The sequence below is a fragment of the Phlebotomus papatasi genome, chromosome 1 (genome assembly GCF_024763615.1).
Source record: "Phlebotomus papatasi isolate M1 chromosome 1, Ppap_2.1, whole genome shotgun sequence".
In the NCBI taxonomy this organism is placed as follows: Eukaryota; Metazoa; Arthropoda; class Insecta; order Diptera; family Psychodidae; genus Phlebotomus; species Phlebotomus papatasi.
Window position 1 is genome coordinate 19,031,975 of NC_077222.1, and position 23,946 is coordinate 19,055,920.

The 23,946-nt window shown below is 33.6% G+C and overlaps 2 protein-coding genes across 3 annotated transcripts in view; one reads left to right on the forward strand and one right to left on the reverse strand.

The window, feature by feature from the left end:
• Positions 1–3,568: 3,568 nt before the first annotated feature.
• On the forward strand, positions 3,569–14,584 carry LOC129798113 (pyrethroid hydrolase Ces2a). 2 transcript variants are annotated; one of them, XM_055841093.1, is made up of 4 exons: positions 3,569–3,752; positions 4,172–4,632; positions 12,486–13,650; positions 13,704–14,584. In XM_055841093.1, the coding sequence occupies exons 2-4, from the start codon at positions 4,188–4,190 to the stop codon at positions 14,257–14,259; spliced, it is 2,166 nt and encodes a 721-aa protein (XP_055697068.1). In that variant the 5' UTR covers positions 3,569–3,752; positions 4,172–4,187; the 3' UTR covers positions 14,260–14,584. The 2 variants fall into 2 exon arrangements, with proteins under 2 accessions (XP_055697068.1, XP_055697067.1); XM_055841092.1 differs by lacking the exon at positions 3,569–3,752 and having other exon boundaries at positions 4,056–4,632.
• Positions 14,585–19,516: 4,932 nt separating this feature from the next.
• The window catches only part of LOC129798111 (uncharacterized), a 47,007-nt gene continuing 42,577 nt past the window's right edge, over positions 19,517–23,946 (reverse strand). Inside the window, exons 6-7 of the mRNA XM_055841090.1 lie at positions 20,378–20,526; positions 19,517–20,304 (exon numbers count right to left, since the gene is read on the reverse strand). Coding sequence (XP_055697065.1) covers positions 20,081–20,304; positions 20,378–20,526 — 373 coding nt within the window. The 3' untranslated portion in view covers positions 19,517–20,080. The remainder of the gene's footprint in view (positions 20,305–20,377; positions 20,527–23,946) is intronic.

Genomic DNA, 23,946 nt, shown 5'->3' on the forward strand with positions numbered 1-23,946 from the left:
TTTCTTTTTTGGATATGTTTTAGAGGTGGTGCAGGCGAACATTTCTTCCAAACATACCAGTCACCTAAGAAAAATCGCCATCTTGAATTTTTGAAGGAAAAAGTTTAACTGGTCTTGCTGGTAACTCATGCCAGAACATTCTAATGCTTTTGTGATTTAACATTGAAATGCTTTTGTGATTTATGAATCAATTTGATCTCTAGTAGACCAGTAAACACCAAACGATCATGCGAAAAAATAATTCACGTAGAGCTCTATCTCGTAAGTTTGAGCAACCCGCAAAGCTGGGACCTGGGACGGTTTGCCATCTCTTTTTTCTCATTTCAGGGCAGAATCACATTGACAATAAAATGTTCGCCGTAGCCTCACCGTATTTCGTTAATTTACGAATTTTTATTGCAATCCTTACTCAAATTCTCAATTACCGTATTACCTTATCTCATACTCGGTCGCACTGGGTGAAAATAATAAAGAAAATTAATAAAAATTCGATAAACGGTGAATAAAAAGATCGTAAGAGAAATTAATCGTACAGTTTTTTCTTGCTCACAATTTATCGCATTTTCATTTTATTTCTTCAATTTTATTTATTATTTTCACCTAGTGCCACCGAGTGTGAAATAAGGTAATACGGTAATTGAGACTTTGCGTAAGTATTGTATTGAAAATGCGTAAATTTTCGAAATACGGTGAGCTTTTTACTGTCAATGTGATTCTGCCCATAGGCTTATTAATTCGCTGTTTATTTTGATTTTTTTTCGCTCATGTAAACTCGGTTAATTTATTTCGATGATGCCAATTATAAGGTCATTTATTTTTTGCAACAATTTTCGCTAATTTAATTATCGCCTTTCCGCTTGCTTAGTTTTGAGTAAATTGTTGAATAATTATATGAGATTTTTAACAATCTTAGCTTCTGTGGTGTAAAGTGATATCCGACCTCGTCAGTCAGATCGGGCCTAAACTTTGTATGTCTGTCCAATACACAGTTTGTATTCTAATAAAAATTCTAGACGCGAGTGTCTTTGCACTCCTGCTCTTCGCAAGCCTATCTTTAATTCTCGAACTTAAGAATGGTTGTCATCGATACGATATATTATTTTTTATCATAAAAACCATCTTAAGTGTGAGTATTAAAGAAAAGCTTACGAAAAACAAGAGTGTAAAGTCACTTACATCTGCGGTATATTAACTTTGTATTTATTATTACTTTGTTCTAGTATACCTAAGACCTTTCGATAAAAAAATTGTTCCTCTCTAATTTTTCTAAACCGAGCTAGAAGATATCAAAGAATGTATTTTAAAATGACCAATAGTATACCATTTTTTTTAGTGTCAGAATTGATTCCTGATGGTGATTTGAAAAGGTCTCAATATGAGCCATTTCCACTTTTCCAAATTTATTTATTTTGACCATAGCACGTCGCATAGAGATCAGTCCAGAAAATTCAGAAGAGAAATTGCACACTTTCCGAGATTTCGTGCAAAGAATCTCATACCCTATAGACACACTTACGACTTAAGCCGAATGATAATGATAATAATTAGACTAAATTACCAACAGTTACCCACTAACTGAGCCTTTTCTCAGCTTAAACCGAGAGACGGTTTAGTCAAAAACTAATTAAATTATGTAATCTGATCATTATTTTGATTATAATTACGTTAAGCCGTCTCTCGGCTTAAGTCGTAAGTGTGTCAGGGGTCAGGGCATTAGCTATTTTTAGCTCATTTGGACTTATCACTGGTTTTTGGTTTCGTAATATTATAGTTTTTTATTTTTTATCTTTTGATTTTCCTTTATTTTGTTTCATTTAAATCCAAAGGAAAATTAGTTATTAGCAACACCGAGAAAAATTTGGATGGTATTTTCTACAAATCGTGTCTTTAAATTCTACTGCCTCAAAAGATAGTAGAAAATACCATCCTCCATAGATACTTTCCTTTAGAATCTACCATCTTGACATTTTAAAATTTACTATCCTATGGATAGTAAATTCTAACAGCCGGATGGTAAAATCTACTATCCTCCTTTAGATTTTACATTGACCTCTCTTAGATTCTAATATCCGGGAAGTAAATTTTATTGGCCGCATATTTGATGTTAAAATTTAACTGGAAGACAGTAAATTTTAACGGAGGATAGTAATTTGGATTGAAATTACTATCCAAGCCAGTAAAATTTGCCGTCCTACTGTTAGAATGTCATTTTGGAATATCTTGGGTGCCGATGCAACGGTTCCCGATATGCTTTGAATACATTATAGCAATTCGTGGCGCAGCTGGAAGATGCTGGACTGTCATCACAAAGGTACAAAGGTCGCGTGTTCAAATCTCGGCTGAGTCGTCAATGTTGGAAAAAGATTTTCACGCATCAAAATGGCTTGAAATACAGAGAATGTCATCCAGGAAGGGCCCCAAGCCCTCAAATAATGGCCAAAAATCAATGAAAATAAGGAAAAATAAATTTTTCCGACATTTTTCATTCTAATATCCGGCTAGTAAAATTTACTATCCTGCTAGTAAAATTTACCATCCGGATAGTAAAATCTAATATCCGGGGATATTAGAATTTACCATCCAGCTATTAGAATTTACTATCCATGCAATAGATTCTACAATTTTTGACAGTCCAATTTAATATCGCGTTTGCTGGGTGACTTTTTTACTATCCGGCCATTAGAATTTTGTATGGAGGATGGTAAATTTTACCATCCACATTTTTCTCGGTGAATGTTATGCATGAAAGCTGCAGTCAAGTTGTAAATGATCGAGACTTATCATTTTGGGAAGTATGCACTGTGATGATTTCTTTTTATAAAGGATATGCTGTTCTTCTCTCTATTTAATTTTCAATAAAAGTATAGAAAGCATAAAAAGCCAATTTCCTATTCTGTTTTACTATTTTAAAAACATTAAAACGATTAAAATAGTATTAGTGTTAGAACTAGAACTCCACAGAGAAAATAGCATATAATACTCCCTCGTTTTTTAAGTCGTATTACGCTTACATTTATTTAAATATGTTTTATGGTATAGTTTCCAAACATAACAAAAAATTGTCTAGATATTTTCTGTATTAATTGTTAATTTCTTCAGTAGGTAAACAATCAACACGATCATGGATGAGGATGACCCAACTAAATATTAAAGAAAAAAATATTTTCATTTCACTCTCATATATTTTAATCCTCCATAATCTCACTAATCTTTTGCTATTCCTTTCAATTATGCTCCTTTTTTTGGATCTGTCTCTCAACTTTGCTGATTTTAGTCGCTCATTCAAATGGTGGTCATCTCTTTGGCACTTTGCTGCACAATATGCAGCTGTTGCTGATCTGTATGGAAATGAGCCAAATGTGACACTGAAATCGCTCTGGTGTTCCTCCACATAAAGCCGTGAACCATGAAAAGTGATGCTTCAGAATGGAAATTGGTATACTTCCGTTTCGACTCAACATACGATTCTCAAAACTTTATCGTGCACCGGAAGTGCTCCACAACAGTGACGTCATCAACACGATCAGAATACTCCACAAACTATCCCATCCAACCATCGTAGAGCTTCAGTGTTTGAGTCACAGTGATGCTGTTCAGATCGATTACCGTCGCGATCCTCAGACCTTTTTTCCTTTGAACGCAATTTTCCGTTGTTTGTTGGTGTTTGGTTAAATTGAAAGAATCTTACCATTTCCCTGATCTAATGAATAATTTTCTCGAGAGTTCAGAGAATCCTATCAACACAGAATTGGGTGAGTCTTTTTTGTCTGGATGTCTGAATTCTAATCAAATTTTTTTCGGACAATTTTGTGGGAAAAAAATCATTCAGAAGTGGGTCAATGCCGTTTACGGAAATGGCAATATAGAATCAATTCACGGAAATCCATCCCATTGATTTGTTCCCAATTGAAATCTTAAACATTGCAATGGAATTATGCCTGGATATTTAAATTCATGCTGGGCTGTTTCTTTTTTTTTGTGAACGGAAAAAAATATTAAATATTATCACAGATCGTTGCTCTTCAATTGCAAAATATGTTGACAATAATTTAGTGCTTTTTTACACTCACAGTGACAATTTTTCATGCTCCATGGATTCCCAATGGAAATACCTTTTTTTTTGCTCCCATTGAAATTCATGACATTTTTTTCCTCCAACATCCATACACAGCACACTTCTCTCGAGGATGATGGATATTTCTTGCGTACTCGTGCTACTGACTATCATCCCATGGACATCGGCACAGTACACAAATGTTGTCCTCAGTCAGGGAACACTTGTGGGACTCAAGGTATTCCCGGAGTCTTCACGTGTGCCCGTTTATGCTTTTCTGGGGATACCCTATGCAAAACCACCAATTGACGAGCTGAGATTTGCTCCTCCGGTGCCCCATCCGGGCTGGAATGGGACACTTATTGCGCGGGATTTTCAGCCAATCTGCCCACAACCGGACGTGAGTCCGTTGGAGGAATCTAGTGATTACAATCCCCTGGCATCTCCCACAAGTGAAAACTGTTTGTTTTTGAACGTTTGGACACCGGAAACAGGCTTTCGCTATGGCAATATTCCCGTGGTGCTGATCATCACTGGAGAAGATCATGCTTTTGATTACCTCAGGCATCGTCCAACAGGTAAATTTACTTCTTATCTTCTAATATTTAAGAAGATGAGGGAAGTGAGGAGGCTATTTTAGTAATTTGACTTTAAACAGTTTTTTGACAAGGTACTTTAAAAAAAATTGTTGGTCAAGACGGTCAAGACTGAAAAAAAGAATTGATTGTTTTTCTGATTTGAAACCAAAACGGGAGGTGTTGTAAGTTTTTTACAGCAATATTTCCGGGAACTTCGTTTGAAAAGAATTAAACGACTAGGATATCGTCGGGACAATCATTAAGTTTTGGGTGGCACTTCTCTGCTTCTGATATAAACTTAGGTCATTAGCTTTCAAAATATTTCTCATTTGTCCTATTAAGATCAAATAATGGGCATCCTGGGCTATTTATGTCGAGCATTTTGATTTATCGTTACACTAGTGCCCTTATATGCAAAGATTTTAAATATCACGTGTCTGTCTTTTTAATCGAGCTACTTCTTCTCCAGAAACAACTCTTTTTTTTTTGGGACATTTCAAGGGTTCGCGGAAACCTCGTATTTTACATTTCGTATTTTACATCTTCGTATTGCACATTTCGTATTGCGGAAACTTCGTATTTCAGCACATTTCGTATTTTACCATTTCGTATTTCACATTTCGTCTTTCATACATTTTGTACAAAAATTGAACATTTCGTCTGCCATACATTTCATACAAGCATATCAACCAATAAAATAATAGAATTGTAGTTTTATAAGGTCAAGGGCGCTATGCGCCTCGGGTCTAAGTTTGAAGTCGAACATCATGCTTTTTAATTATTCATTTATTTAAAATTTTTATGTAAATTTCCAACTGCTTCAGCAAATATTTCAAATTTTACCACCAAGTCTGAGAAATATTGGTAAATGTTTACAATATGCTCTTAAAACCCATTTGAGCCTTTTATTCATAACTTTATCAAGACATTAGATGGAGATTTTATAAAAGGGAAACGTGACCATTAAAATGGATTTTATAATAATTCCTTAAGTTTTTTTTGTAGATATATCTTGTGTAGCCGCGCTTTTGCCCTGAAAGATTCTTTATGGAGACCAAAGCTTTTCGCGGCCAATTGCCCAGCACCGCCCAGGCTCTGTGCCTCCATCCGATCTCTTCCAGGCCATGTTACCGACTGACTGACAGTTATCTCTTGTCTTATCTCCTGTTATCCTGTTAACCAAGGCCAAGCTCACAGACGATGAGCAACCGAACCAGTAAAAGGCCTTGCTTGGAGCGGGAGGCGGGAAATATGAAGTTGCTGCGAACAGGGAAGGGATAGCCGAGCCATTGCCCTTAATTCGGGCCTACCCCCAGCAACGAAAGTTCCCTGTTTGAACACCATTCAGCAAACGCGTTCGGAACAGGGTTCGCTTCAATGTAAATCCTTACGGTGTGGGAAAAAACGAACGCGGTTGAAGCAATAGTTCTCCTTGGTGGCCACCACTTTCTGAACATTTGGCAGGCCGTGACCGTCGGGAAATGTCGAACAGGGAACTCTTTCGTTGCTGGGCCGCTCAGACCTTGCCGATTAAGGCTAAAATAGTTCCTAAACCAGGGCGTTAATTAATGGCTCAATGCTGGGTCCCCTTACTCTGTGTCAGACGTGTCGTTTTTATTTATTTTTTTTATTTTATATTCTTTTTATTTCTTTCGTTTTGTTTTTCTATATTTTTGTTTCCGTGCCTTTGTTTTTTTTTCATATCTGAATGTGGAATACGACGAAGTTGAAAGAAAATAAAATTCGTAAATTTTACTTTATATAGAAAAATTTTATTGCTAAGATAGTGAAAACTGAAAATTTTGAGAAATTCCGCGCAAAAATTTAATTATAGATCGGTTCGAATAGTCGTTTACGACTACTTTAATGCAATTTTCGACAGCCGCATACTTTTTCTTGTACGGATTTCATTAAAAAAAATGTTTGGCAAAAAAAACGTAATATATAAATAGGCTGCAGTTTTATGTGATAAAAAATAGACATTTTTAAGTGTTAGAGAAACTTTCCTCCTGGTAGCGAAATTGAGCTCGGCCATTGCCGCTCTGTATAAGGATAGGGAAGTGAGCGTGTATGACAGCCTGCTGATGATAGCTGCGTTAGTATGCGACTTTGAGAATGCTCAGCTGTTTGCATGCGAAATGTTCCCACATTTTCTTAGTTTTTCGATAATTTCTTAAGTTTTGGTGAAAAAATAACATTCAAATGTGGAGGTAAAATCCACTTTTGCCCGCCGTGTAGGCAGAACTGGGGCTTGCTCTCACTTGCTCGCAACCCCTCTTCGCTTGTTCCCGAAACTAATCTGACTGAATGGGCAGTAAGATAACTCCTTTCTCGAACTTTTGGAGAGAATGTCTTCTTCTCTCGCTGTCTAGTGATCGACTAACCAACGACTCCTCGGAGTCGTTGGACTAACACTGAGGGTGAGCGAGGATCGAACCGAGCAAGCGGCGCTAGCCGGCGATGATAACATTACGAAACGGAAGAATGCCACAAGCGGGAGATTTGAAGCTTTAGGTGTCGGGGGGGGGGGACTACCACATAAATTCCTTAAAACAAGTAATTTTTTAACATATAGTGATGAAAAACTAGTGAAAACAGTCCAAGAAATGATTAAAATCGCTAAAAGAACGAAACATAACCTAAATTTTGAAATGTCAAATGGACTCCGATATTTTGCTTCGAAAATGGGGCCTAAGTTATTAAATGGGGCTTCGAAATTGGTAAAACTTGGTTCTGTGATTCATGTCCAATTAGTCTTCAGTGATTTTTGCTCGAAATCTAGTCAATTTTTAATAGTTTTAACGAAATCAAAATACACGGTGTCAAAGGACGAAATGTTCACTTGGACTACCTCTATCTCATATCCAATAATAATAATACAGAGCGGCAATGGCTCGGCTATCCCTTCCCTGTTCGCAGCAACTTCATATTTCCCGCCTCCCGCTCCAAGCAAGGCCTTTTACTGGTTCGGTTGCTCGTCGTCTGTGAGCTTGGCCTTGGTTAACAGGATAACAGGAGATAAGACAAGAGATAACTGTCAGTCAGTCGGTAACATGGCCTGGAAGAGATCGGATGGAGGCACAGAGCCTGGGCGGTGCTGGGCAATTGGCCGCGAAAAGCTTTGGTCTCCATAAAGAATCTTTCAGGGCAAAAGCCCGGCTACACAAGATATATCTACAAAAAAAACTTAAGGAATTATTATAAAATCCATTTTAATGGTCACGTTTCCCTTTTATAAAATCTCCATCTAATGTCTTGATAAAGTTATGAATAAAAGGCTCAAATGGGTTTTAAGAGCATATTGTAAACATTTACCAATATTTCTCAGACTTGGTGGTAAAATTTGAAATATTTGCTGAAGCAGTTGGAAATTTACATAAAAATTTTAAATAAATGAATAATTAAAAAGCATGATGATCGACTTCAAACTTAGACCCGAGGCGCATAGCGCCCTTGACCTTATAAAACTACAATTCTATTATTTTATTGGTTGATATGCTTGTATGAAATGTATGGCAGACGAAATGTTCAATTTTTGTACAAAATGTATGAAAGACGAAATGTGAAATACGAAATGGTAAAATACGAAATGTGCTGAAATACGAAGTTTCCGCAATACGAAATGTGCAATACGAAGATGTAAAATACGAAATGTAAAATACGAGGTTTCCCAATCCCCATTTCAAGAACTAAACCAACTAAAACTAAAGCCTAATTCCTTTCTTTAGAGGTTTTATAGGTGACTAAAGGCCCAAATAGACTCAGGCTGATCCTCGAGAATATTTAGAGTATAAAATTTGGTAGTAAAGGATTGGGTAAAGGAAATCTATGCAAAGGATCTCTAATCCATAATTCTAAGCCTTCAGTGTATGACAGTTTAGGATAAATCTTTACTACAAAATTTTACAAGCTAAATATTCTGGAGGATCAGCCTGAGTCTATTTGGGCCCTAAGCAAGGGTAAGAAGAAAGTACACTATATCAAATGAATTTTAAAAAAAGATAAAACTAAAAATTATGCAAGAACACTAAAATTTAGCTCACCTAAAGCACATTTTCACCTTTCATCTTAAAGTATCGCCTTAATTGGATTGAAAGGTCTTTTAATAAATCTTATGAGCTTTCCAAAAAAACCTAAAATCATTCAATTTTATTCATTCAAAATCATTCACACGGATTAATGGTGATTTTTTAAGAAACTTTGCACAAAATAACGGAAGAGCACAACGGATCGGAATGTTAAGAGACATGCTCCATATTTAGTTAAAAATATAAGGCCCAAAACACTTTTTGGTATTTTTGATTTTGCTAATTAGTCTATTAATTATCCATTTAACTATATCTGAGCATTTCATTTTTAAATATTTACAATAAAGTAATAAAAAATAGATGTAATTACAAACTTGCACTCTGTACGTACCTCGGATCGTCACGAATTTAATCAGGTGTCTCACTGAAAATTAGTTTTGTAAATTAAATCTGAGTTAATACAGTGTATTTCTATGAGAGTTAAATGGTAAAAAAATAGTTAATAATTTTTAGATATTCATTTTATTTGGAGCAACGATTCTGTATTAACCTGGAGATCCGAGGAACACTGCCGATCGCTGGTGCTCTTCCCTTATAATATTAAAAATTACAAATAATTTTTGGAAGGACTTTGGGGAAGTTTATTGATCAACATTATAAAAACAAAAACATCATTTTAGAAGTTCACTTCTTTAAGGGAATCTTTCAAGCTTTCTGATAGCTTTTAAAAAGAAGATTTTTCGAAAATCTTATAGATTTCAGAGCATTATCCATTAAATTTTTTTTTATAAATTTCCCCCCGTAATTTTCGGGGAAATCCGCTAGATTCAAAAAGGTTGAGCTGAACCACTTAAAATCATCAAAATCTGATTAAAATAGGTTTTATGCCGAATGGGATTTAGTATTACTTGAATTTCTAGTAAGGTCTTAAGCCTTTTTGATTTAAAATCACGTCCTTTGAGATATTATACCCCAGCTTAAATGTTATTTCCTCCAAGAAAAGTTACTAAAGCAATCAAAATATTTGGATATAGGAAACACGGATTTTGACCTGAACTTATCCTCCTTTATTACTCTACCTACAACGACGTTTCGGAGCTTTATGGCTCCTTCCTAAGATACACAGTAAAAAATGTGTAAAATTTTACTACTATAATAGTGCGAAATCGACCATTTTAGTTGTTTAATTTAAAAATGTTTAAAAAATGCACAACATTTTGGTAATTTATTGTCACGTGATTTAAAATTACCACTATTATAGTTGAAAAATATTCAATAATGTTGTTTAATTTGAAAATTGTAAAATTTTAACACTATAATAGTGTGAAATCAGATAAATTAATTATTTAATTGCAATCTGTGTAAAATTTCTCACTGTTATAATCATAAAAATTTTTCAACAATGTTTCGTGATTTAACCCTCTAACGGTGTTTTCTTTAATATGCGAAAAAAAGTTCTAGAACAATGTTTTCTAGGATAATTATGATCCAATAAAGTCGAAAAAACCATCCATTCTTCATTATCTCTTTTGGTTTAGGCGCTAGGTGAGAAGATATAAATTTTTTTTGAAACTCTTTTTGCTTCTAAAATTCACATTTTTAGTTTTTTCAATTTTTTTAAATAAAATATACGAAGTAGAATGACATATCTTTCAGTAAAAAATAAATTTATTTTAGTCAGATAACTTTAAATCGGCATTTTTATGGAAATTGGAAATGAGTTTTTTTGCACAAATATTTTTTGTTGCTATTTCTCTGACCTGTCACACAAAACTGGGAATAGCAACAAAACGAAGAGTCAAAATTAGTTCGAACTTTCAAGAGATGTTTATAAGACTATTACCGAGGACACTATAGCACTTTTAAATAATTAAAACCTTTATTGTCGCTGTAAATGTGATTTTTGTGAAGACCGCCTGGAGGCGGTCTTACCTGTTAGAGGGTTAAAACTATTTGACAAATTCTAAAAATTACCACTATTATAGTATGATTACAGTTTTTCACATTATTATAGTGTGCAAAAATACACAACTTTATGGTATTTTTTGTCACATGATCAAAAATTAACACTATTATAGTTTGATCATAGCTTTTAACACTATTATAGTGTGAAGCCTTGTGTATTTCAACCAAATTTGTTGAATTTTTAAACAAAAGTTATTGAATTTTGAGACAAAAGTTGTTGAATTTTTAAACAAAAGCTGTGTAAAAATTGTTGAATTTCCAATTAAGACTTATACTTCAGTCGAGATGCTTTTCATTGGGAAAAAGTTATGTAGAACATCAAATATTTATATGCATAATAAGTATATCGTGAAGATCCGAGCATCAGATGTAATCATTTCGCATTAGGGGAGATCCCGAGTACAGGAAAAACCAAAAAAATGTTTAAATATTCAAAAAAATCAAAATCTTCGAAATGAAAAGAAAATTCAACAATAAACAGAATTCAACAATTTTTGAATTTACACATAAAAATTCAACAATTTTTAAATTCAACAATTCCAAATTCAACAACTTTAATTCTGTTTGATTAATCTGTGTACAGATTTTAATTCTGTTTTACGCCAAGAAAGATTTTTATTTAAATTTTACTTTAGAAGGTATAATATAATTATTAAAATTATTTGTTTAGATTTAGAATATTGGGAGGAATGTTTGTACGTGGTACGTGGTAAGCATAAAAGTCTGACAAAACCTGAAAAAATAAAAAGTTTATATACACGCTGAATGTTTAACCTAAGCCTTTTTATCGTGCTAAACGTAAGACAATTTTCAACTATTATTTAAATAAAATTTGAAAGATTAAGGATTACTTTCTGGGCTTTTAATAAAGTATGTTATTTTTTTTAACAAACGTTAATTCTTTTTACATTATCTTATAGGGGCTTACGATTTAAGTATACTCTAGTGTACCGATAGGCAATATATTTGGGAAAATTTTTACTTAGGATGATATATGCATAAGAAACTTAATATAATCGACTTGGCAGAATACAAGTCGAAGAAGTCGATTTTTTGCAAAAATTCGTTTTTTTCGTTTTCCGGGTACCCCTTGACGCCCCATACTTTTCCTGTGAATATTAGATCGGAAAGTTAATTATTCCCAAAGCCATAGGAGAGCTTTGAAATCTTAAAAATTCTATACTCAACATGGAAAATCTCAGCTTGAAATCGCTCTCCTATAAAGCTAGTTAGCCATTCGCGACTTATTCGTTTTATATTCTGAGCCGTCGATATGTATTTTGAAAAATCATTGCAATTGCTTGTTAGTTTAGAAAATCTAGACCTTCGTAACAAACGTAAATTTTTAGTCTGAACATCTCAAGACTATTTTATGTAGAATTTCCTAATGGTTTACCTTATTATTATATTAATAGTCGATAACTAATGAAAAATCATTGAATATCATTTTCCCTAACCCTTTGCGGACCATAACACATCCAGAGTCCAGAGAGCCAATTTAACGATATTTTTATTCAAAAATATCTTAGCTCAGGAATTAATGGAGCTCCTGCAAATAATATCTTCGATTTGGTGGATATATTATACTATTACTCTTCAATAATCCACAAAAATCGGATTTTTATCGATTTTGAATAGTCAAAAAATCGTTTATCCCAGATTTATATTTTCTTTCGAGTACCTAGAGTCCAAAAGGATGCGAAGGAGTTAAATATAGATTATTTAATACATGTCGTAGCATGGATTAGCAATTGTCGTAACTTACTCGTTACCTAAATTAGAAATTCTTGTATAGTTTTTGTACAACAATTGCTGATCTAATTGATGCCAGAAACAAATTCCTTTACTTCTAATCTACAGGATTGGATCTCGCTTCTGAGGGGATTGTAGTGGTCACTGTTCAGTATCGCACAAATATTTTCGGTTGGTTGAGCCTTCAGCATGAATTTGCGCCTGGGAACTTGGGTCTTCTGGACCAGAATCTAGCACTTTTGTGGATACAGAGGAATATTCATCAATTTGGAGGTGATCCCAAGAGAGTCACCCTCCTCGGGCATGGCACAACAGGAGCAGCAAATGCAATGATTCACCTAACAAGTGGGAAATCCAATGACCTATTTTCCCGGCTAATTGTCATGTCTGGGACTGTCTTTTCGTCCTATTCTTACCAAAATCCAGATCCTGAACATTTGGACTTAACAGCATCTGAGCAAATTATTCAGATCTTGGCATGCGATTCCCCGGAAATACGCTACGTTCTCACGTGCCTGAGACGAAAGAGCGTTGGGGATCTCCTGCGAGCTTTTGAGATAATCTATCAAATGGGGAACTATACTAAACTCCTGGGACCAGTGCTGGACAGAAGATTCCTCCTGGATGATCCGAGAAAATTAATAGCGTCTGGAAATTTTCTAATGGACATTCCTATTCTCATGGGGATTTGTAACAATGAAGGTGCATTCCTGAGAGATTCATGGATTGAATTTGGGAAGCAGGGACCAAAGCAATTGAAGAAATTCATTGATACTGTAATTGTTTCAAATATATTGGAGCATTATGCATTCAATAGTCCTGGACAAGGACAGATCCGTGAGACAATTGACTGGAGATTCTTTGATCAGATTCCCCAAGTCTCGACAGTTCCCTATCTTGTTGATGCTCTGCAGAAATTAGTGTCTGAAACCAAGTTCGAAATACCATTTTTTGAGACAATTGAGCTTCTGTCCGGAGGCTTAGTGGTAAGAAATGGCAGTCAAGGGGCTCTGAGGCAGGTTTATGGAAGAAATTTGGACGGGAAGATTCTGAGGAGGAAGAGCAATCTCTATGTCTACTCCTTCCAACAGCCATATTCTATTGACATGAGGGGACGGGTTAATTACTTCGGAGGAGCATCACATACGTCGGATTTGCCCGTTCTCATGGGCCCGAGTCTCCTGCAACAAATTGGACGACGACGCTTATCGCAATCTGAGGATAAATTGTGCAAGAAGTTGAGGCAGTACTTTGGGGATTTCATCAAATCAGGGTATGTCAAGGTATTAATTTAAAGATTTCTCTATTTTAACAGCCCTGTTTTAGGAACCCTACTCCCGGAAGGCTCTTCGATGCTTGGAAGCCCTACACGAGAGATACCAAATACATTAAGGTCTTATCCTCGAAAATGGAAGCTGTAGCCCTGCAGGATGACCTTGCCCAGTCCGGGGTCGAAAAGAATATCGTAATGATAGAGCACATCTTTTCAAACAACCAACACACAATTGGTAGCAATATTCCCCAGAATCCCTATCAACTGAGCACCAATCTTCCCAGCGGACGAGCTCTAACGCCCCGTGGTCAGAATGACGAATACGTGAATGATATTGTCAATATGCAATACTTCAGTGAACTGAGCAAGGTTTACTCCTTCTGGAACAAACTCCTCCCACGAATCTACCAAAATGCCCATCTGAACGACCAATTACTGAGTGGCCGTCAGGACATTCAAGGCATTCAGTTCTTCGAGAGCACCAACAGCAGCAAGTACAAACATGCATTCTTTTCCATGCTAACACTCGTCTGTCTCCTGTTAACTGTCCTTTGCGTCTGTGTCTACATCCTCAAGCGAAATACAAGGAATTTTGGGAGTGTTTTATGACAAAAATTCAAGAGCCTACGGGATTGGATTATCCGTTGTTCGAGTCGTTGCTTCAAGAAATCCACTCAGAGTGTCCCGGAAAAAGCCGAGGATATCTCTCTACCACCCGTGGGCAGTCATTCCCATGATCCCAATTCTCCTCAAATCCTCGATTCTGAATCCTACAGACTCGAGGAAAGCCTTGAGGTGCGCAATTGGCGATATCACCTCACAAACAATCGCTTCTAGAGGAACAAACTATCTTTTGATATTCATCCGTGCCGTCCTTTGAAATGTACTTAATGACCCTCAATTGCTAAGAAACTGGACTTTCTAAAAAGTGAAACGCATTTACCAATTAATTTTGCACAATTCGACTAAAGAAAATGAAATTTCCGCACTTGCAGCTTTTCAGGACATGTGAAGTTCATACAGAAACCACTAGCGGCGCTTCTGTCGCGATTTATAAAAACAGAAATGCGGATTGTATTTTTTATTTAAAAAATTACTGTATCTCAATTCGGCAGCTCGGGCAGCTCCATTAAAAATATTTAAAAAAAAAATACACGGACGGAATAGGAATTTACCAACATCAAGTCAAATGATAGAGCCATATGCTTACGAATTCAAGAATTCTGAAAATCTTATTGATTTCACCAATTATTTTTCTTCAAACGGATCTAGGCAAATTAATTGGAAAGTGAGGTAGTCTCACGCGTACATTTATTTGAAAAATATGTATTTTTAGAATAATAAATTAGGGTAAAGTGATACAAGTTGGACATATAGTGTTACAAGTTGGACAATTCGCCGGTACAAGTTGGACATGGCTTTTTTCTTGATAAATACAGTACAAAATTTGTTTTTAAGCACAAGGAACCAAATTATAAAACTAAAGCATTAAAAATATACAAATAAAAATGAAGTACTAAATTTATCAAGACAAAAAGCCCTGTCCAAATTGTACCATTATTGTCCAAATTGTACCACTGTCCAACTTGTATCACTTTACCCTATTAATATAGGAATTTGTGTTGAATAATAAACAGCCAGTAACTAAGAAAAACTAACTTATCGGCCTTGGTTTAAATACGGTTCATATTCATTTTTAACAAATGAGTCTGCAATAAAATATATGCTACGTGAAACTGTGTCCTAAGCTTCCCTAAATATCAAAATAATGAATAATCGTATCGAGATTTATCTACTACAAGGTAATCATTTAACAATGTCATTTGTCCTTTTTGGAAGAATCTGCTAAGTCCATTGTAGACCGCCCAGGGACATCTTTCCATAGCTTATATACTTCTTCCGTGCTCTCGAAGTTGTTAGGCATAGGCGGTGCACTATATTATATTACATTTTTACAAAGACAGAGAAATATATAAAATTTGTATTTTTTCGAATTTGTTACCGCTCTAGAGCTTACACGTTCTGAGATCTCAACTTCCGATCTTTCGAAAACGGCTCCTACGATTTCTTTTGTTGTTGGATATATGCCCTATGACCGAAAAATATATAGACATCTACTTTTCGAAAGTAAAAGTTTAATCACTACGGGGACCCATTTAACAAACGATTTGCTTGAATTCGGATTTTTTGGAAAGGTCTTGAACTTTTCAACCCAGTTTGCTGCATCCGGTTTGAATCGGTAGTCAATCGATAAAATATTCGTAATTGATTTATCTTTATTTGATTTATTTTACTTGATTTATTTATCATTCAAATACTTTTATAACCTTAAAAAAATCGCCATCTTGAATTTTTGAAGGGTCAAAGTTAAAACGATTTGCTTAATTTCTGATTTTGAAATTTCGATAAAGTACTCGTAATTGATTTATTTTTCGTTGATAAGTTTATTTTTATTTGACTGAAAGTTTATTACCGGACTAGAGATCGAACGGTAAGTGATATCGTCTTCTGGTCTTCAGTGACCCCCCCCCCCTATAAATCAATATTATCTTGAAATGTTTTTGCGCTAACTAGCCCCCTTCTTCTTTTACAAAATCATGTTTTTTTAGTTTATTTCGGAAAAAATTCCTTCGATTTCTTTTACTTTTGGATATGTTTTGGAAGTAGGTAAACATTTCGTTCAAACACTTTTATAACGTTAAAAAATAATGTGAATTTAAAATAATGTATCATGCCTTCAAATAATGTGAATTTCTTTTGTTTTTTGTAAAGATATTTACACTAAATTATTACGGAATTATCAATAATTGATGATAAGCCAACAAATGTTTAATAGAAATGTGTAAATATCTTAGGAAAACTAAAAGAAAATTCACATTACTCGAAGGATTCGAAGGCATAAACGTTGGGCACTCAATGGGTCAAGTGGTAGAGCATTCGCACTATGATGCAAGTGTCCCGAGTTCGAATCCCCTTTAGGTCACCAGGATTTTTTCTGGCGTTAAAGCTGATCGAATTTCGAAATGCATCCAGTGAGCTTCATTGCACTTGATTCCACGTGGCATGGGACTGACAACCTCATCCCGTACAAGAAAAAACAATAATGCATGTCTAGAAATCTTTTTAGACATTTGTAATGTTTTTTCATGTATTCGGGATCCTCCCAAATACGAGATAATTACATCTGATGCTCGGATCTGTACGATATACTTATATAAATATTTGATGTTCTATATGACTTTTGCCCAATGAAAAGCATCTCGACTGAAGTATATGTCTTAAATGGAAATTCAACAATTTTTACACAACTTTTGTTTAAAAATTCAACAACTTTGGTTGAAATACGCAAGACTTCGCACTATAATAGTGTTAAAAATTATGATCAAACTATAAGTGTTAATTTTTGATCATGTGACAAAAAATACCATAAAGTTGTGAATTTTTTTCACACTATAATAATGTGAAAAACTGCAATCATACTATAATAGTGGTAATTTTTAGAATTTTTCAACAGTTTTAAATTACAAAACATTTTTGAAAATTTTTTCTGACTAATAGTGAGAAATTGTACACAGATCGCAATTAAATAATTAATTTATCCGATTTCACACTATTATAGTGTTAAAATGTTACACATTTTCAAATTAAATAACGTTGTTGAAAATTTTTCATAGTAATTTTCAATCACGTGACAATAAATTACCAAATGATTGTGCATTAAACATTTTTAAATTAAACAACTAAAATGGTCGATTTTGCACTATTATATTAGTAAAATTTTACACATTTTTTTACTGTGTATGACCGAAAAAAATTTCGATAACAAATTTCCATAGATTAAATGTTTAAATATTCCAAAATTATTTTAAAATTTAGTATGAATTAAAAATCTTCATATTAAAAATTGTCAATTTTGAATTGATTGGTAATTTACGAACCAGTTTAGATCCTGTCAACCGCTATGGACACAGAAATTATGTGAAAGCATAATTCATTAAGAAATCTATCTCGTGAGTTCGAGCATTTCAAAAAGCCGGGACGTTTTGCCATTTCTGTTTATTGTATGTAAAAATTGTCTAAATCAGAAATTCAGATTCTTGCACCGGTAGAGACTCAAACACACAACTGTGAATGAAAGCCAGGGATCTATCCGCCAAGCTATCCGATTGTCTTAGGCGAATAGATACGCCACAAATCTCCACAAATCCACAATCTGAGATCCACAAATATTAAAAGAAACAAATGATACAGATTTATTGCCGATAATCAATCGGGCGTAAAAAAATCGGAAGAGTAAAAGTTTCAGAACTCGTTTGGAATTGACGTAACCTTAAATTCAAGTTCGTTGCATTAATTAATTCTTCAACACTAAACCTACCGACCGTTTTTGGTCGTTTTTCGGTCAAATGACAAATCGCGATAGGGTAGGATACTCAACAAATTTGTCTTGGAAAAGAGCAAAAATAAATAAATTTAAACTTTGAAAAATATATTACATGCGTATTTTAAGAAATTCATAGTTTATTAGTGACATTGTACCGTTCAAATATGTGTTAATTTTAAACCGGTCAATTTGATCGGGTCTTGGTAGGTTTAGTGTTAATAAAGATGTTGAATAGTTAAAACATCTCGAAGAATATTGATAATATCTATTGTTCTTTTTTTATTTGAAATTTCATCTCGACTGAAGTATACGCTTAATTTTTTTTCTATTTAAGAATATACTTCAGTCGAGATGATTCTCGTTTGGAAAAATTAATATGAAACATCAACTAGAAATGTAGGGTGGAGTAACCACTTATCGCCACTTTTAGGAAAAACTGAAATTAATTTAATTATAATTTTTAAACCCTTATTATAAAGTAACTCAAATTTGACACAAAGTTTCTTAGATATGTTGTCTATAGATATATCAGACTAATAGTCCTTCAATTTAACGGTGGATCACCTAAAATATATTTTTTTATTAAAAATTCAAAAATAACCACTTCTCGCCACCTACTTGAAAAGGCCCAAACTCAATTATTTTGGACAATATTATTAAAAAGTATATTCAGCGTTGCTTTTTCTTCCTGATATCCTGTTTATTACTCGTATTATATGATTTTTCTTCGATTTAACTATAGGTGGCGAAAAGTGGGTCACTGGCGAGAAGTGGTGACACCACCTACTTAAGAGTGTTTCATGAAGATACGTGCATAATATGCGATTATCTTCGCAATATGGAGTTAAGGAAAAAAAAATATATTTAAAAAAGCTGCTCATCGATCTGCATATTTCTTTTCTTAAGAAATAAAACTCATTATTTCCGAAATATCTAAAAAAGAAGACTTATGTAAGAGAAAAAAAGGCAATAGAGTAAATTTCATAACGTATTTTAGACATTTTCTATTATAGCTTTTTGTCAAAGTCAAATGTTAAAAATGCTCTACAGCGTGTACTTATCAACGGATTTTGACAAATTTGGCATCACTGGAAAGGTCTTGTCTTGGACTCCCTGTCAAGCTTGAACTAATTGTGAACCGGTATTAAACTGTTTAAAAACCAATAATAAATTTTTATTTGAAATTCAATAATATCACTTCTAAGCTATTTTTTATGTTCTATGAATCGCTTGTAAACTGGTAAAAATGCAATCTGCAAGACTGTAATTTTTTGCCACCTCTTTTACTATTTAAATTTGGTAATTTAGTTTTATACAGTAAAAGATTGACCATAAATTTTCTGCAAAAATTTGCGAAGAAATGAATAAAATACACAAAAAAACATTTGACAAAAATAATTACAAATTGAATTAAATTCTGAAGCAATTGAGGGTTAAAAATGTTATTCTTTTGCTCCGCGAAGCATAAATAAAAGTCTTTGGTTTTGTATATAAAGTTACATATATGTATTTCACTTCATGTATTTTTTTATATATATTATATTAACGACAAAATAAATTTACTATATTTTTTTCGTATAAAATTTTTAAAAATGTCCTATAACAATATTTATATTCTGAGTTACATTGTTAAACATTTATTAAATTCATTTCTTTTTGAATATTTTTCTCAAAAATATCTCGTATGAATGTTTTATTTTATATTAAATAAATTATTCGAACGGATTTGTGTTAGAAAGTATTTATATTTTTTATCTCACACCTCTTCTCTCTATCTTTTGGTAATTGTTCTTCTAAATAGAATTTTTTTCGCGTTTTTATATTGATAATAATACTTTCTTTTAGTTTTAATCTCTCATGATATAATGAATGAAAATAATAGCAATTTGACTTCGAAAATTGGAATGGATTTAAATATCCTTTCATGAGTAGCATGAGTTGTTTTCTTTTCGAGAATTATGGTAACAATATGATAGTAGAAATTAAAGATCTACCGCAAAAAAGCAATATATAGAGGATATAACGTGAATCAACAAAAAAAAACAATTAAATATGAAGAGCTCGATGCTCTTTAATGAAAAGATCATTGAAAATTGCGTCTTTCTCCGAAGACGTATCGAGCAAAGTCAGTTCAACAATCTTACCACCATCATCTGGACTCTCACCTACGTTCTTAATGATGCTGTAGAATTTCTTCTCAGGATCTGAGGCCAATCCTCGGAAACGCAGAATATCGTCATTCGTCCAGTCACCATGAGTCGGCTTGATGCCTTGGGGAAAAAAAATTACAAAAAAAAGTTGATAAAGAAATTGTGAGAGGAATAATCTCTCAAAATTATTTACCGTAGAGGCAACATCTTATGGCTTGCTTTGGCAACTTCCGGAAATTATTTGGAAGCACTCGAATATTGTCGCTGCTGACCAGCAATTTTTCTCCATAATCACACAGAGTGACTTGAATTTGCTGATGGATCACCAAGTCAACAATGCCCCTAAGAATATTCCAAGAACAAAAAAAAAACAAAACTGAGAATATTTTTCTAACACAGAACGACAATTAGCTGTGATTCTTTGATAGTTTAAAGTTATTGCCACCCTCATGACAAATCAACTTTTTTTTATATAGAGCTATTTGATGCCCATTCATAAATTGATCTCGGACTCAGCCCACAGTGCTCAGAGGGAAAATGTATTTAAACAGAAATGTAATGTAAGAATCTCTCCACACTGTCCCAATCTTATAATAAGAGTAAAGGTCTCACTTTTAAGATATTTTATGTAACGGTCGTGAGGATAAAAAAATCCTATACGAATTTAGGTGGAAATATGAGAAAGTGGGGAAAGTGGCACCAAGAAAATATAGGCTTGGTTATTGGAAAGCTGCGATTCAGTCGATTTTTTCGATCAAACTCACATTCACAAAGTAAATCCTTCGCATATCCATGATTCAAACAATAACCAACTGCTGTAGAAGTAGAATTCCAATAAGTTTTTTTCACAACTAGGGTAAATTAGGGTAAATTAAGTTAATTCAAAACCTGTTGCAAATGGAAACTTTTCGCTCCTCCAAATGGAAACATAATTTTTTCCTTTTTTCCATGATAAATACAGTATTCAATTTTTATTTATATATTTTCTATACCTTAGTTTCATTAGATAATTTTGCTCCAAATAAAGTGAAAATCCATTCATATTCACAAATACAGTGGGACCTCGATAGAGTCAACTAATTATTTCCAGGCCTGTTGACTGTATTGGAGTCCGAAAAAAATCAATTAAAATGTGAAATTTTGATAGAAAGGGGTATTATTTTATGTTTGTACTAAATCACTAATAAATTCAAAACAATAGTCGAATATTATTTAATTAAACCATAAATTCTACACCCTCTGGCCCAAAAAAGTCAATTTCAATTTAATTTTCAATTGAATTGAAATTGAAAGTCGTATGTTTGGACAAAAGTTGGAGATTAAGAAACGGTTTTACAGAATGTTTTTATTATTAATAAATATCTTGAGTATCATTTACTCTCCATGTGGTAATATTGAGGTCCACCGATGATGTTAAAATAAGGAAATGGTGTCTTAAAGATTTCTTTTTTTCACATTTTTTTTCAGAAAAACTCCGGTAGATATTTAATTATTGAAAATTCTGATGGAATTAACGTTACTAACTACAATTTCTTTTAAACTTTTAGTGTATAAAAGAAGAGATTGATAGTTGTTCTCTTCGTTATGACATAACTATGGCTCTAAGCTTCACAAAAAGACCAATAAAATCAATTTTTCTCATTTTTTTCATGTTCTGTAATATAGGCGCTAAATGATTAGAGATATCGGCTTGGAGTCTTCAAGATGACCCCGAACGTCAACCTGAGGATTATTAATATGACCCACATTTCCTCCTCACCCCTCCGCTTCACCACCAAAAACGTATTTTTTCTGATTTACAAGAAAACACGTAGTACGGTTTTTTTTCGGGAGATGAAAAGGAGAGGTAGGGTGGAAATGAAGGTGGTGTTAATAACACTATGCAACAAATTGACAACTTTTTTTTGGCACACGGATCTCACATGGTACGTTTGGTAGAGTCGAGTCCCCTGTTCAAGAATCTGTTCTTGGTTTTTCTCCTATACGTCACAATTTTCTTTAATTATTTTTTTTTGTTTTTGCTGTTTTGTCTCATATTATCAATTATTCCTCCGGTTCTAGTGTACAGAACTTAATAAATGGGCATCAGTTGGAAAGGTAAGTAGTTGTGCTTCAACATGAAAATTATGTGATATTTTTTCAAAAAATCCTTGGGGGCGAAAAAACAAAATCAAACTAAAATTTCTGAAAAATGACCTAAGAAAGCAACTTTTAAAAAATCATATAAACTAAACTAAACTAAATATCAATGTACTTTCTTCAGCACACAATAGACTCCACTTAGGACTACATTTTTGCCATAGAAGACATCCTGCTCCGATACCTCTAAATGCCTTATTTTTTGATTTCAATCTCTCAAAACGCTTAAAATGACGAAAAGAAAATAATTTTGTTGGAATATGATTACACGGTAAATATACGAATTTTATCATAATATTACCATGTACTTACATAAATGTTTTTTTTTGTGTTAAAAATATTACATTGATACACCAAAACAATGATTTTAATTTCGAAAAAATTATAATAAAATCATATAATATTTTTAGTTCAATAATAAAGGAAAAGTTGACCCTATCGGAGTCAATTTGGGTCTAAGTTGACTCTATCGGAGTCCGTAGATTAAAAAAATAGCTGTTGACTCTATTGGGGGTTGACTCTATCGAGGTCCCACTGTATTAATTTATAAATTTCTCAGAAAAATTAAAAGTGTACGTTTTCACCATCGAATTTTTCATCAATCAACCATGTTTTTTAATGAAAAACACATTGGGGTGATGGCTTTTTAATTACCTTTTTTTTACATACAATATGTAATATTTCTGGAAGAATTATGTGAAATTAAGTGCTAATCTTTATTGTTAACGGTACGTGAAGTTTTCAAATGAAATAATTACCTATTTCGTGAACAAAAATGGTTTTTCTGAAGTGTCTGCAAATGCTTCGATAGGAAACCCCGGAAATATAATTTTTTTTGGAGAGATTTTCTTATCTTTTTAGATGAGAAAGGAAGAAATGACCAGGAATAAGAACAAATCCTGCACCCAGGAGCAACTCAACAAGGTTTTGGAGGCCTTTCGTCGCTGTTTCACTTAAACTGTTTGTCTCCAATTAGAAACTTTTCCTTGTCTCCATTTGGATTAATATGTTTCCAATAGAAGCATTTTATGCGCGTATTTTTCTTGTATTAAAGAAGTTTTTAAATTATCTATAAAAGAATTTTCACTAAACAGTAACATTCTAGAAGAGTTAAGGAGCAAATTTATGTAATTTTCTTCAGAAAAATATTAATGTTATTAATCTTCTGTCAAAGTTAAAGCGTCAAACTCTTCAACAAAGACTTCAAAAATCGTCGTTTGAATTTCCGAAGGTCAAAATTTAGCCACATTGTGAAGGGATTACTTCTTAACCGAATTGTTCAAATTTGTATTTTTGAACGGTTTTTAAATTACCAACCCACCTAAATCGGTTTTAATCGGTAATGAATCGGTAAGTATCCGTAAGCTTGTTATTGAACAACCTGAACTGAACAGCTTGTTACTGTTAGTCAAACAGTAAGAAATATCGACTTCCAGTTTTTAGTGACCCTCTCATAAGAAAATATTATTAACAGGCATTTTTTTTACACCGCAGTCCCTCCTTCCTTTCCAACGGTGAGTAAAAAAACCCTTGGTCAATAAAGTAGGGACGACATGATAACTTATTTTCGATACTATCGACTGTCGATTCTGAAAACTTTAAACGATAGCTGCACTTCCTCTA